The 14921-nt window shown below is 49.5% G+C and overlaps 1 protein-coding gene across 1 annotated transcript; it reads right to left on the reverse strand.

Annotated features, from left to right (window-relative positions):
• Window positions 1-1535: 1535 nt before the first annotated feature.
• On the reverse strand, window positions 1536-12735 carry NR4A2 (nuclear receptor subfamily 4 group A member 2). The gene is made up of 8 exons (XM_070731541.1): window positions 12668-12735; window positions 10746-10869; window positions 8925-9931; window positions 7126-7255; window positions 6045-6208; window positions 4713-4915; window positions 4251-4429; window positions 1536-3022 (listed from the first exon to the last, which is right to left on the reverse strand). Exons 3-8 carry the CDS (start codon window positions 9927-9929, stop codon window positions 2766-2768), a joined length of 1938 nt encoding a protein of 645 aa, XP_070587642.1. The 5' UTR covers window positions 9930-9931; window positions 10746-10869; window positions 12668-12735; the 3' UTR covers window positions 1536-2765.
• Window positions 12736-14921: the final 2186 nt, after the last annotated feature.

The following is a 14921-nucleotide window of genomic DNA, read 5'->3' on the forward strand; positions in this document are numbered from 1 at the left end:
AAGATACCGTTTCCTTGCTTATGCGTTTAATGCTGTTTTTTCTCAAATATATCTTAAAAACCTTACTAGACTAATAAAAATCCATAAATTATTTAAAAGGGAAGGTACAGTAAGATACACTCCCAAATGAATTTACAGCATTGCAGCCTTAACAAATTGACTTTCACTTCCTAAACCTTATTGGGGAAGGTTCAGCACTGTGGATTTCCATCCACCCTAAATACACCTAGACTGCAGAAAATTCCATTGAATTAAACCAATATTCTTCCACATGAAGTACATAAGCATTAATTTCTTGTCCAAATCTTAACAGTCCAATCCTAATTATGCCTATTTTGTAAAATCGTCCTGAATTCAAATTGCATTTACGTTAGTAAACGATTTAGGAATGTAACCACATGCTTCTCTGGAAAAGAGTCCTGCGAATTTCATGATAAATAAAGTAAGACTGCAGCCTTTTGCAGTTAGGAGATCCTCAGATTCTTTAAACTCTATGGAACTTGCTTTCCACTAAGCATGCCACAGGTATATGGTGTCCATCTACATGCCTGCATGCTGCCGGTTAAAATTAATTTCATCCGATTTAGCCTGTTTAAATTTCAGCAATGGACATGGATGCTCCAGTTCCAAACACCTTAACTTATTCCATCTTGTTTCTACCCCATTTCTTTTTTGCTACATCTTGCCTACTCCATTTGGTGTAGAATAAACTCGTTCAGATGCACAGATTACTCACAAAGCTAATTCTACTAGAATGCATTGCATTAAGTAGGACCTATTTAATTTTTAAAGAACTAGATAAGGCAAATATTTATGTATTTAACAGATTCCCAGAGGTTTCAAAGGCAGAAACAAGAAACACTACACGGTTTTGAAGTTAGAAAAATAAAGTAAACTATACATCTTAGCTTTGCCTTCTTTTGCCACTTAAAACAGCAAATTTCTTTTCCCAGGTCAGATAAACCACCATACATATAGCATTTCTTTAACCTGCTGTTTCAGTGCTATGAATCATCCTCACCATCCTCACCATCCGAGTAACTATCTATCATGGGAGCTTCTGGGACTTTTTTTTTTCCCTAAAGAGAAAAAAGACGGGATTCTGTTCGTTGACATGGATTTATTTGCTGTAAACATTAAAATTATCTTTCTCCAAGAAAGAGTTTAGGGAGAAAGTGTCAGCTTCTAACTGTCATATACACCACATGGAGAAATTGTGGGGTGGGAAGAGTGGGACAGAGGAAAGGGAAGAGGCAGTGGTTTTAAAATATGCCATAATGGAAATATACAAAGAAAAATAGATATACTACAGAATATGGCATTAAAAAACATTGTATTGATACGTAAAATAATATATTAACAATTTTAGGCATTAAAAAAACTCCCTCCTTCCACAAAAGAAACTTGAAATAAAAAGACAAAGTGCTCAATAATTTCCAGGGAGATCTATATATGAGATAAACACTCTGGAAATAGTCAAAAAAGCTTGTGCATGCAAGACTGGTTTCTCCTCAGACAACAAAATGATCAAGATATAAACTGTTTTCTTTTTAATCAGCATCAACAATACATACGACACTTACAAACAAGAAATGCCAAACGGTGTTTACAAACACGGGAATATGGGTCCCATTCGGAAGATTTTCCAGAAATGGATGTGGGTGGGGAGTCTGTTGGATTTGTGTAACACCTGTGCCCACCTATTTTACAACTGAGAAAAAACGTTTGAAGCTTCTTAGAGAACTACTCCAATCTTTATAAAATCTAGCAGACTACATAGTGTCTGAAATAACTATTTATAGAATATAGACATTACTGAAATAGCAAGTGCCTATAATAACAATGTCTTCCTAGAATCATCACTTTCTTCTGATTTAAATCTTAAATAATCAAATCTTTTTGTTCAAATCCCTTTGATTTAGTCTCCCTTTATTTCTCTCTCTCTCTCTCTAATTTTATAATGGTTTGAATAGCTTATTCATAAATAGGCACAGAATAGTTTTGCTTTGTTTTTTTAGAAAGAAAAAGCCAAACTGCCTCTGATAAGTGTACAATCCTTTGCCTTCTGTCGATTCATGCTGCACCCTCTCCCTCCCCCACCCTTAATTTCATCTTCTATATATTACAGCTTTTCCCTTTACAGCAGAAAACACTTTTAAAAGTTTTAAGAAAAGGGGAGGGGAGATTGAGTGGGTCATCTTAATATTCGCGCCAGCAGCAGCAGCTAAAGCCCAAGCAAGACTTTCAGCTTCCTAACTTATAGTCCTTGGTCACAGCCATCCTCACAATCATAGTAATGAACTCTTTTTTAAAAAAAAAAATATGTGTGTCAAGGTTTTTTTGCTTTGGGGAAAAGGGAGTGGAAGGGAGCGAAAGAGACTTTTGATTTTTGTTTTGATTTGTTTAGGCAAGAATAAAAAGCTTGTACCATGGGAATCTGTGTGCAGTCCAAGGAACGGAATTCATCGTGACCACAGCCCCCCCAGTTTTCAGTCACTGTTCTGCAGGGCAAGCTAAGCCACAGTTTGGAAGGGCGGGAGCATGCGACAGCCGGAGGTGCTCCTTCCTTACGAGGGGGAGGGGGAACTCTCGCTTTTCTCCTGGGGCTTCGATTTCCTCGCTTGCTTGCATCCCCCACCACCCCACCTTCGAGGCTTTGAAAAGTTCTTCAACTCTGAGAGCACAACAGCATTGTCTTTCTTTCTAGATGTCCTCCCCCTCCCCTTACGCTTTCTCTCTCCCTCGCTCTTGTCTTTGCTTCTTTTTTAAAAAGGTAAAGTGTCCAAGAAAAGTTTGTCAATTATTGCTGGCGGCGGCACCAAATCTTCCAGTTTCAGGTAGAAAATACGCTGCAGGCCTTGCGTGCAGAGGGTGCGGAGTTCCGGGAGCTTGCCCAGGAGTTTCGACAAGTAATTTGGCCGGTTCAGGCCGCCGTTGTTGAAAGTCACGTGGTCCTTGAGGCAATTGACTATCTTGTTCTGTAGTTCTTCCACCCGTTTGGGCTCCTTCAGGCCGTGCCTCTCTGCAAAGGACAAGAAAGTGCTGATTTAGAACCAGCTTGTTCTAAACCAGCTTGTTTCTTCACTGCTTATTTGACCCCTATGACAATCATTAAGTGTTGTACCACATGATTCTTGACATATGTATATTTTCTTTTATGTACACTGAGAGCATATGCACCAAGACAAATTCCTTGTGTGTCCAATCACACTTAGCCAATAAAGAATTCTATTCTCTGGACAAATATAAAGGGGTGGCTGAGGGAGGGCCCTTGAACATGCCTTGTTGGGAGGCTACAAATTATGCATTGGGAGATCCTACCCCTGCTTTAACTACCCCTTCCTCCTTAAAGTTCCAATAGTAAACAACGTAGTTTGGAATAAATTGAAGTTTCTGAACTCAGTGGACTTTCTTTCATGCTGGCTTACAAGTTAGACAACGTTGTAATATTGCAGTTGTGAATCCGATTGCGATTTGAGTCAGTGCTCTTGAACTTCCGGTATGCCACAGAACTTATCTGTACTATAGCCATTCAAACGCAAAACGTTCTACCATAAAAGCCTTTGTTCATAAGAGCCCCTCCACGGTTTGATCAATTAACCCAATACTCTGGATTGGCAGGCATGCTGAACCTTAAATTAATCACGGGGGTTGGATGTCCACCATATTAACATAAAATATGATTGGCTACTTTGTGATTCAGTGTGTCATGTGAACATAAAACATGTCTTCGTGCATATATCTTGATTTGTGAATTCTATTCCCTATTGCCAATGGTGATCGTATAAAAGGGCAATTACTTTGGATTACTTCATATTCATCCGAGACATAATGATAAACTCCAGTTTACTTTAAATAGGAGCTTAGGAAGGTTAAAGGAATAGGTTTACGTAATCCAGAATAAAAACCGGGAATTAGTGGGGAAAGAAGTCAGAAAATGCAATAAGCAATTTAGGACTTCTAAAAGAAAACAAGTGCCAGGATTATGACCTATTGTGGATTGTAACTCTATGTTGGAAGAATGTGGATCTTTTCTAACTGAGAATCCTCATCTGCCCTGGCAAGTTGAAACAGGGCAATGGGGCAGAGACTTTCATCTTGCCCAGAAAGACAAAAAATCCTTTAAAAAAAAAAAATCTATTCTCATCACTAACATGGAGAAACTGGTTACTTATTCCAGCTCACTTAATCTGAAACAAGGCACCCTAGATGATCAGAATAAAGAAGAAGGGACAGAAGCCGAGTCTCACCTGTTACCATGGCTAGGGCAGCGATGCAAGAAAAGGCAGAGATATCCACGTTCATATTCTGCAGGCTGGAAGAGAACTCCACAATGGAATCGATCCATTCCCCGAACCCACGGACACATTGCAACCGGTGTAGGACCACACCGTTACAAAAGATGAGTTTCCCTTCCACGGGGTTTGACCTGGGGGGGTGGGGGTTGGTTACAGGGCGGCCAGAAAAAGGGAGGGGGGAATAGAGAAAGGCAAACAACTAATTATTCGCCAAGCAATAAATGGAAGGCTTAAGAGAGACCTAATTACTGAGGAGTTAATAAAAAGGCAGCTCAGCGGACCTTGAACGGCGTAGGTTTGCTCATCACAAGGGATGTGTCTGGGTGTGCACTGCACACGTATCCCACAGGCCTGCCTCTCCACGTATACACACGCAGGTGACCTTCAACTTTGGAGAGAGCACTTCCTACTTACCTGTAGGCTAGCCGCAGGACGAAAAGCTCCAGGAAGGCAGATTCAAACAGCAGGTCTTGGTCTTGTTTGGGAAGGTCAGTGAAGCCGGGGATCTTTTCTGCCCAGCCCCGGATAATATCCATGGAACCGGTTAAGAGATCATAAAACTGCTGGATGTGCTGCGTATCCTCGCCGCTCATCTGATAATCTGGGTTTGCTTGGAACTGGGATTCCATGGCAAGGAAGATGGGAGAGGGAGGGGGAGGGTTGGAGGGAAATAAGAGAAAGACCCCAGCAATTTAATGAGGCTCTCTGAAATCTATAGCCCGTGAAATTGCTAACCCCATTTCGAGAAGAGCCAAGTTTTTATAACAATTAAACCTCGCTCTGGCCAGTGAAGAAATTAGATGTCCCATGGCAATTAATTCAATTAGGGGTGGCGCTAGGAGGGATGGCCACTCCAAGAGGGGAAATGGCTGCGGCCAGGAGGAAGGGTCAACTTTAAACACTCTGGGAAGGGCACCCTGAAGCAAAAATCCCAGGGTTTGGCTTAGCTTCTGGAAAGCCAGGTTTGGGGGGGGGGGGGGGGGTGCTAATGAAAGAATCAGAAGAAATCTACCCATCAATCCATACACACAATACAAACATGCGATATGCATGCATTCAGCGCAAACGCCCGTGGCTCTCTATCACATTTTCATTACTTATGTATTAAAAAATGTACGTTGGTGTGCATTTGGTTCTACTGTGAGAAGGGAGCAGCTGATCACGCCCTGAAAAAGAGGTGACTGTTACTTAATTCCTACCGTGTGTCCTATAAGGAGGAGAACAAAAACCTACACCCTTCTAGTAAAGGAACTGAAGGTTAAATTTCAGGAGGCAGGTGGTCTGGCTATCTCCTTAGGGAGCGCCCTGCCCAGAGTTTAATCTTTCATTTCCTAAGCGTGTCTGAATGAGGAACAACTCCTTTTCAAACTAAAGCACTGCTCCGATTACTGGCAGGGCGAAATAACTTCTAGTATGGAAGAAAACAATCCTATATATACATTTAACTAGCAGTAAATGGTATTTTCACAAATAGTCCGAGAAGTGTACATAGAGAGGCAGGGGAGATTTACAATCTGTATTTACTTGAAGTTCCCCTCCCCCCTTCAGCAGGCACACATACACGAGGAATTCTTGCCCAGACATTTCCAAGCTCTCTGGGACACCGACACCTCGGAGGTGTCTACACAATCACATCAAATGGGGTGGCGGAAGGGAGAACGACCTCACTGGGGACGACTAGGCGGATTTCATTTGGTGGCCCGCGAGGGGGGGGACCCCCGTAGGCAAATATTGTCTCCAGCTTACCCTGGAATAGTCCAGGCTGGTCATAGCCGGGTTGGAGTCGACATGAGCTCTCACCAGGGCACTGATCAGACTCACCGGGGGCGAAGGGGGAGAAGGCTCCTGGGGGCTCTTCGGTTTCGAGGGCAAACGACCCCTTCGGCCTTTTAAGCTGTCTGTGCGAACTACTGGAAAGAAACAAGACGCCCCCACTCAGAGAACATGCCTCAGGTCGCCCGGCCAGGCAGAGAAAAAAGCAATGATAAAACACCCACCCATCCAACGTCCTGTTTTTTCTACTTCGTGGCTGAATGTATCAAGCCCAGAAGGGAAAAAAGTTTCCAAGGAAAAATAGGGCTGGCTACTATTGTAGTCTTTTCCGGACTTCCTTTGGCTCCTTTGGAGCTCTGTTTCCCAACACGAGGCTGATATATATACAGTATATCAGTGTATATATATATATATGTACACTGCTCAAAAAATAAAGGGAACACTTTAAAAACATAATATAACTCCAAGTAAATCAAACTTCTGTGAAATCAAACTGTCCACTTAGGAAGCCACACTGATTGACAGTCAATTTCACATGCTGCTGTGCAAATGGAAAAGTTGTGCAAATGAAATGTTCAATGAGAATATTTCATTCAGTCAGATCTAGGATGTGTTATTTGAATGTTCCCCTTATTTATTTATTTTTTTGAGCAGTATATATTTAAAGAAACGAGTTTAGAAAAAGGTGTTACGAGAGCACAAACCCATATTGACCTTCCTTAGCCCAATCTGCCCTGGCCCTGGAATCCCCTTGAAGGTTAAGGTCCCCCCCCCCAAGCGCCTTGTCCCGGGAAAGGTTATTTTAGGTCTAGTCCGGGCTTGCGCAGGCCTCCACCTCCTGCCACCACCCCGAGAATTGATGCTCTGAAGATGGGCCTGAAGGATCTGGGTGTAGGGCGAAGGCTGACCCCCCCCCCAAGGGTCAAGAAAAAGCCCACCGCGGAAGCTCAGCTGGACCTTCGCTGCGCCTCCTCTCGCCCGCTACTACGGGGACCCTCTGCTGCTCCGCCTGCGCTTGTGGTCACCCCAGGCGCCCGCCCACGGCAGGCTCTACCTTCTTTGACCATGCCGACCCCAAGGCACTTCTGAAAGCGACAGTACTGGCACCGATTCCGACGGCGTTTGTCCACGGGGCAGTTCTTATTCGCTAAGCAAACGTATTTGGCGTTTTTCTGGACTGTGCGCTGCGGAGAGAGGGGAGATGGAGGGGAGGAAAGGTGAGGAACGGAACAGAGCGGAGCCCCGGAGGGCGGTCCGAGTTTGAGACACTTGGCGCCGCTGAGAAAGCTCCCTTCTTCTTCCTCTCTCGACTCTCCTTTTCCCAGGTCCCCTAACAAAAAAAATGGGAGGAGCGGACTTGCTGGGCACCGTCTGGCGAGCCCTGCCATAAGCTAATCGGCGAGTCGTTCAGTCAACACAAATCCGAGCCATTCCTGTGACTTGGTTCTTTTCCCCCTAAATTTCTTTTCTTTTCAAGGATGGGGTTATTTAATGAGGAAGTTACGAGGGTGATGGGTGGGTGGGGGAGGTAGAGACACAATTTAATTTGACTTTTGGAATGGCGAGTCTAACTAACCAGTTAGTTCTCTTCTAACCAGTTAGAATTCATTCAATTCATTATTTTTTGTTTTTGCAAATGAATTGCCAAAAAAAAAAAAAAAGACCTCCTCGCGCGGCTCAGCTCCTACAGAGACAGGACAACCTCTACCCCCTCCACCCAACATACACACACACACACACACAGCATGTGGGACTGGAACTGACAGAGATAAAAGTGGGGAGATTAGGAGAGGGCAACAGGCTCCGAAGACTCCCAACAACTCCTTTGCAGGTCGGTTTTTTGTAGATTACAGTTTGGGAATAGGCCTCTTAATAATAAATCAGTGCATTCTTTAAAAGCCCCCTTGGACCGGGCATTGGGTAGGAAAGGGAGAAGGGAAGAGAATTGGGGGGGAGGGGGGGCGTTGTGACACTTTCTCTTCCAGAGCTTCAAAGCTCCGATTAAATAAAAAAAGCGATTCCCGATTCCTTCGAACCTTCTTTCTCCACCCCCACCCCCCTCGGAAAAGGATGCAGAGGAATTCCTCCGCTAAAGCGGCCGGTTCCCCTTCTGCTGCACTACCTCCACCACATTCATAGGGAGAATGTGGTTAAATGAAGAGCTCCTTCCTGGGGGAAAGGGTGTCGTAGGAATGAAACGTTCTTCTTAATAAAGCGAGAAAGCTAGGCCTCAAATCTGTACCAGGACGATAAAACTGAGGGGCTTCCCCGCCCCTCTATAGTGAGCGGCATGTTCCCATCTAGTGTAGATAGACGAGGCTCAAGTACCTCTGTGCAAGGGGGGCGAACCTTTTGGAGATCAGGTGGCAAACAACCTAATAAAACAGGCTGTTGAATATAAAGTGATAATCCCACTTCTTGGGCTTTCTTTCCTTTCTCTCTGGAATGGGATGGCATGGGATAGAATAGAATAGAATGGAATGGAATGGAATAGAATTCTTTATTGGCCAAGCGTGATTGGAAACACAAGGAATTTGTCTTTGGTGCATAAGTGGATTTTGATGTAAGACGCCTTGAATCATTTTGAACTCAGCTAACATCTGGAGAAAGGAAGGAGGGGGCTAAGACTAGACCCTCAAATAGAGACCCTGCTCTTTTCTTGCTAGATGCCCAATCTCAAGACGGACAAGCGGCTTAGTGAGTTAGTTTCTTGCTCAGCAGAGGCAGGAACTTGAAGATGAAGGTGGACGGAGGGATGGGAGATCAGCTACATAGCACCCAGCATCGGGGAGACACACACACAAACACACACAACTCCCGCCGCCTCAGGGGGCAGCCTGAGCCCCGGCTCACCTTAAAGAAGCCCTTGCAGCCCTCGCAGGTGCGCACGCCGTAGTGCTGGCAGGCCGCGTTGTCACCGCAGACGGCGCACAGCCCCTCGTTGGAGGGCGAGCCCCGCGAAGGCGGCGAAGGCACCTGGGCATCCAGGAGCTGGGAGGCGTGCCCGAGCTGCAGTCCGGGGAAGCCGACGGCGGCGGCGGCACTGGCCTGCTTGCGGATGGGGTTGGGGAGAGCGAACGGCTGCCCGTCATGGTGGTGATGGTGGTGATGGTGGTGGTGGTGGGCGCCGGGCCCGTGGCCCGAAGGCTCCCCGTTGAGCGGCAGGGCGTGCAGGGGCCCGTCGAAGCGCATCTGGCAGCTGCCCACCGGCATGCCCGGCGGCGATTGCTTGAAGGAGAAAAGCGAGAGGCGCGGCACCGCCGTCGGGGCTGCCTTGTGCACGCCGCCGCCGCCAGCCGCTCCTCCCGCCGCCCCGCCGTAAGCTTGGTGGTGGTGGTGATGGTGATGGTGGAAGCCGTGCAGCGGCCCGGCCTCGTCCCAAACGCTCTGGCCCGGCACGAACCCAGCGGCCGGCGTGGGCGGCGAGGCGCAGGGCTTGTAGTAGACGGCCAGCTCGTCGGGCGCCTGGGGTCCACCGGCCGCGGGGGGCTGCGGCGGCGGCGGGTAACCGTGGCCGTGCAGGGGCAGCTCCTCGACCTTGATGGAGGGCGCCGGGGGCGGCGGCGGGGGCGGTGGGGGCTGCGACGGCATTTGGTAGAGGCAGGGTGGCTTGACGTCGTAGCCCGCGGCGGCGGCGGCCGCGGCGCCGTAGTTGTCCATAAAGGTACTGAAGCTGGGGAGAGAAGTGGTGGCAGTGATTTCAGTGTTGGTCAGGTCCATGCTAAACTTGACAAACTCGGGCGTTAAGAAGTCCGAGCTGTATTCCCCGGCAGCCGCCGAGTGGTGGTACGAGTAGCTCTGCGTGGCCGGGCTGGCTCCTTGCGGCGAGGACCCGTACTGAGCCTGGACGCAGGGCATGGCTGCAAACGAAACACGGCACAACAAGAGCATGGCTCAGCTTTTCCTGGGCAACAATCCCATTCCTTGCCCACCCACCCACCGCCGCCGCCGCCGCCACTCCCAGCCCGCCAGCCCTTCCCACAAAAGAAGCCGAGCCAGGAGGGGAAGGAAGGTGCCAGGGAAGGATTGGGATGGGCAGAACGAGAAAGGATGGGGTAGGGCAAAGCGGTGGGCAGAAAGGGAGGTCAAACGCGAACCGAAGGGAGGAAACTGGCAAGCAGGTACCGCCAAAGGGGCTTGCTATGGAGAGAGAGAGAGAGAGACAGAGAGAGAGAAAAAGAGAGAAAGAGAGAATGAGAGGGGGAACAGAAGAGAGAGAAGGGGGAAGAGAAGAGAGAGGGGGAAAGAGACGGGAAGGGAAAGAGAGAAAGAAAGAAAGAAAGAGAGAGAGAGAGGAGGAAGAGAAGAGAGAGAGAGAGAAAGAGGGAGAAAGAGAGAGAGAGAAAGAAAGAGAGAGCGAGAGAGCAGTGAGGTCTCTGCTAAACGTCGCTGGGGGTGTAAATAGAAAGCAACGCCCCCGCTGCCTAGTTCCACGGGAGGCTTAGATGGGATGCTGAGCTGCCCGCGCTGGAGCTGCTGAGAGTGGAGCCCAACACGCCCCCTCCTCCTCTCCACCCGCACACAGACGCAGTCCCTCTTTCTTCCTCGCCTGAGTTCCGCCAGCCCAACTCCGGCCGGCTTCCTCCGGGTTTAAAAGAGAGTTTGAACTTCCAGGTTGGCGGGACGGGGCGGTTGGGGAGGCGAAAGCGAAGGGTCAACCCCGGCGTCACCCACCTTCAGCCGCGTGAGTGGCGTTTTCGGGAGAATTGAAGGCAGACAGCGTCGGGGGTCAACGGAGAGACAAGTTTGCCGAGACTTGGAGCGAGGCGCTGAGGACTCCGGGCCGTCCGGTTGCTCCCTGGGGGGAAAAAAATACGGGCAAGGTGCGGAGAGAGAGACGACGTTACTTTTTCAGTCTCACACCTGGACTAACAGGCACCACCACAAAATCCCTGCTTCTGCCCGACCCAGAAGTGGCTAGGAGGGGCTGAGAACACAGCCACCCAAAAGCCAGCTGGACACCACAAAAAAAGAGCTTGTGTTTCGCTGGATGGAAAAGAAAACCCTTTTTTTTTGCCTCGAGGTTGTCCTTACGCTATTTGATTCTCTCCTTGTGCGACAAAAGTATCCAGACGTTCGAGTTATTCCTTCCCTGTCCTCCCCCGCTCCCTAATAGCTTGTCCACACGCATCTGCCCCGCAGAGATGCGCGCTCACGCAAACTTTGACCCTTGAACAGTTCCCGCAAAAAGCCTCCAAACGCGCGTCGTGGCCATCCCACTGGGCATAACTTCTCTCCCCATTGAATGAGATAAGGGTGAGAAGCGCGACGGGAGGGAGGGGAAGAGGAGGAGGAAAAAGAAGAAGAAGAAGGGCCCACGCTCCCGTTTCCCCTCCACATTCCGCCACTCTCCATCTTCCAAATCTTCAAAGGCTTTTAAAGTAGAGAGCGCGCAAGCCGCCCGCTTGGCTCAAACATACACACGAGCGCACAAAGCAATTTTTAAAAAACGGGGACCAAAGAAAGCAGCGAACCGGAGCCGCGTGCGGGGAGAGACCTTGGAGGGTCCGAAGGATGCGCGTGGGGCCAAGCAAGGCAGCAGGATTTGAGCCGGGGGGATGGGAATGTCTCTTAGCCGTCTCTTCCGGATCCCCTTCGGAACTGACGCAAATCGTTTTTTTCCGGAGGCTTTCCCAATGATTGCATCCCTCCGATGTCTCTCCCCCCCCCCCCCAAAAAAAAAGAGGAGAAAAGCTTCTCACGCGTGTGAGTAGCAAAACCCTGAAAGTTTCATACTTAGATTTGCTGAGCTAAGCCGTGCCTCTCTCGGCGCCCCCTTCTCTCCTACTAACTCCGAAGTCTCCTGCCCTTCATGCAAAACTCCCTTCGGAGCCCACCCACCCCCCTCACTCTCTTACAACCTGCTAGTTAGGCCGTTTCAAGCTAGCGCCCGGGAGGGGGGGGCGATTTCCCCTTCTTTCCTGCCTGCCACCTAACATCAGACAAGGATGTTAGACAAGCCGCTATTAGGCGGACGTGCTCTGGAATAAATTTATTGCAGCCTGCCCACCTCTGGCGGCAAATCGACCTGAAAGGCAGAATATTTGCTCCAGCACCCGAGCCTCTGGCTCAGCCCTTCATCGCTGCCGGAGATCAAAGTGTTCCCAAGCAACCCGAATCCTCCCGCCCGGCAACTTTTTCAATGTCTTTTTCTTCCTGCCATTGAAGTCCCTAATCCACAGGATGGGGATGCCGCCGGCCCCTGAACCCCCGAAAACCAAGCGCAGAGGGGCTCTTGCGCTCAAAGTTTCCTCTTCCGGCCTTCTATCCGAAAATCCACACGTGTGTATGTGTGTTGAAGTTGAGGGGTGGGCTGTGAATGAAATCCGAAGGTGGATAGGCGAGGCCCTTTTAAAGAGGTACTTTTTTGGATCAGGCTGCGCGGGACGGGGGGGGGTGAGTTGAATATTTCATTATCTGGCAAACGCGATCTTCTTCCCCGGTCCTAATCACACCCATCTCATCACCCATCTCACCCCACCCACTCACATCCCCATCTCCGGGCTACTTTTTAATTTAATTTTTTTTTTTTTTTTAAAGGATCGCACCCATCCAGCCAAAAAGACCCGGTCTATTCTCCCTCGCGGTCCACTTACTTGTTAGGCGGCGTGTCTCTTTCATTCATTCATCCATCCGTCCATTCATTCAAACTGTTGGCAGTTCGGATTCCCAAGGCGGGCGGGCGGGCGAAAGGAAAGGAAGGAAGCGGAGAGGCGCTTCTGGCCGCCGATCGCTTCGTCCTCGCCTCCCTTCGCCTCTTTGCCAGCGCAAGGCGCGCTCTTTCCTTTCGGCTCCTTCGGGCAAGTGCGGCCCTTCCCCTCCAATGTGCCTTTGTTTATGTGGGCTCTGTATTGCACAGCCAAATGCAGCCCGAGCCTTCCAACGTCACCGCACGTAAGTGCCGCCTTGCCCAATCAGCCAGTCAAGGGGCTGGATCTCTCGGTACAGTTGGCTAGATCTTGCTTTGGTAAGTTTCCGACGTGACATCACCGAGAGTGGCGCTTTTAAGGTGGGAAACGGCTCCGCGCCGCTTTCGCCTTTTCACCTCCGCAGCAGCTTGGGCAAAATTAGAGACGGATCCTCGATCTTTCCCAACCCACCCACCCCGCCCCTTCTCCTGGGTTGGGCTGGTTGCACCCCGGAGATCCGAGACCGTCAACAAAGACTGAATGCTCCCTTTCTCTCCCCCCCCCCTTGTCACAAATCGATCCAAGATTCTCTAGGCGCTGTCAGTCCACCGCGCGCTCTGCCTCCCCCTCACTTTTTTTTCTTTCCACATTATACTTTCGCACCAAGCGGAACAGGTGTGCGTTTTGCAGGTCTGTTCGCTTCCCAGAAGCGAACGCGGACAACAATCCCGGGCAATTTACGTGGGATGGTCCCACCTGCCTTTGATCTGCGACTTCTTACCTGTCCCTCCCAAATACCACCTTATCTCGGTGGGTGTTTTTTTTCCTCTACGGAAGGCACCTTACAGGTAAAAAGGCAGGAATGCATTGACGCACCCGGTCCATCCTTTTAAAAAGCAGAGACAACGCATGCTACAGGTTGCACAATCGTTTCCAAACCGATTTACGTCCCGAAACATACTTCTCTGGCTCCCCCATCTCCTCAGTTGCGCTTCAACTGCTTTTGGGGGGGGGGGAATACCCACGGATGCTCTTATATTTGGAGTGTGTGTGTATGTGTGTGTGTTTGCACCCGCGCGTGCCCTCAGGAAAAATATATAAACTAGATTCTAAATATCTTGTTATCTTTACAGGCATGCAATCAAATTGTATGCAGTCCGGTTTCTGCCACTGACTGAGTAGGAAACAAGTTAATGGTCAAAGTCCAAGGCGCGCACGTGGGTCGGCATCACTGCCGACCCAGAAGGAATCGCTTTACAGGGAAGCAGCGCCTCTACTTCAAGCGCTCCAATCTGAGCGCGAACCCCCCCACGGAACCGTATAGACAGGCAGGGGGGGGAAAGCAGCGGCGTTCCCAAGGACCCTTTGCTACGAAAAAAATCGCAGAAATGCCCGCTTAACTTCTGTTTCCCCGCGTGTTTGCCAGAAAATAGCGCAGGCGTGGCAAACCCACGCAGGGAATCGACCAGCCAGCCGCGGGCGCTGGAGGTAAGGACCAAGGGGTGGGCGTGTTCCCGCGACCCTCCCCAACAGGCTGCGGGTTAGGGGGTCCCCGGGCAGACACGCGTTGGCTGTGTCTCCTGCACACGACCTTGCCTGCCCCACCCTCAGCGTGGGAAGCGGAGAACACTGGCGCCCCTCCCACTCACCCACCCAAGTGAACTTGCTTCGGCCGCTGGTTTGAGACCTTGCAGGTCAAAGGGACCCAAGGATTAACCGAGGACGCGGAAGGTAACTTAAGAAGGTGAATAGATGTTCAGCAACGTTGCGGATGTCTCCTTTGAGAAGGACGGAGCTGCCGTTGGGTCCCAAAGGTGCTTTTTTGCAAGGGCAGTCGGACTTTCTGCTTTTTAGCAATGGCATTTAGACTTATATACCGCTTCGTAGTGCTTTTACAACCCTCTCCAAGCGGTTTTACAGAGTCAGCATATATTGCCCCCAACAATCTGTCTCCTCGTTTTACCCATCTGAGAAGGATGGAAGGCTGAGTCAACCTTAAGCCGGTGATGAGATTGTGGACTACTGTTTTTTTTTCTTTGAAGACCCTTCGCTTCTCATCCAAGAAGCTTCTTCAGCTCTTGACTGGATGGTGGGGGACGGAAGGGCTGCCTCTCGAAAAGCCACCAGGACCTGGGTGACTTGAGAATCTCCCTAGAGACCTTTAGCTGTCACTGGGGGTTAACGCGGCACAGGTCTAGGAATGGCACTGCTATCCCTCCTC

This window comes from Erythrolamprus reginae, chromosome 1, assembly GCF_031021105.1.
Source record: "Erythrolamprus reginae isolate rEryReg1 chromosome 1, rEryReg1.hap1, whole genome shotgun sequence".
Taxonomy (NCBI): domain Eukaryota; kingdom Metazoa; phylum Chordata; class Lepidosauria; order Squamata; family Dipsadidae; genus Erythrolamprus; species Erythrolamprus reginae.

Bases quoted from the DNA above. Each gene is read 5' to 3' on its own strand.
- NR4A2 (XM_070731541.1), bottom strand. From the start codon at position 9,929: ATGCCCTGCGTCCAGGCTCAGTACGGGTCCTCGCCGCAAGGAGCCAGC. The intron at 7,256-8,924 runs GTGAGCCGGGGC...CTCTCTCCGCAG, and splicing joins GCTGCAAGGGCTTCTTTAAG to CGCACAGTCCAGAAAAACGC. The intron at 3,023-4,250 runs GTGAGACTCGGC...TGTCCTTTGCAG, and splicing joins TGCCCTAGCCATGGTAACAG to AGAGGCACGGCCTGAAGGAG.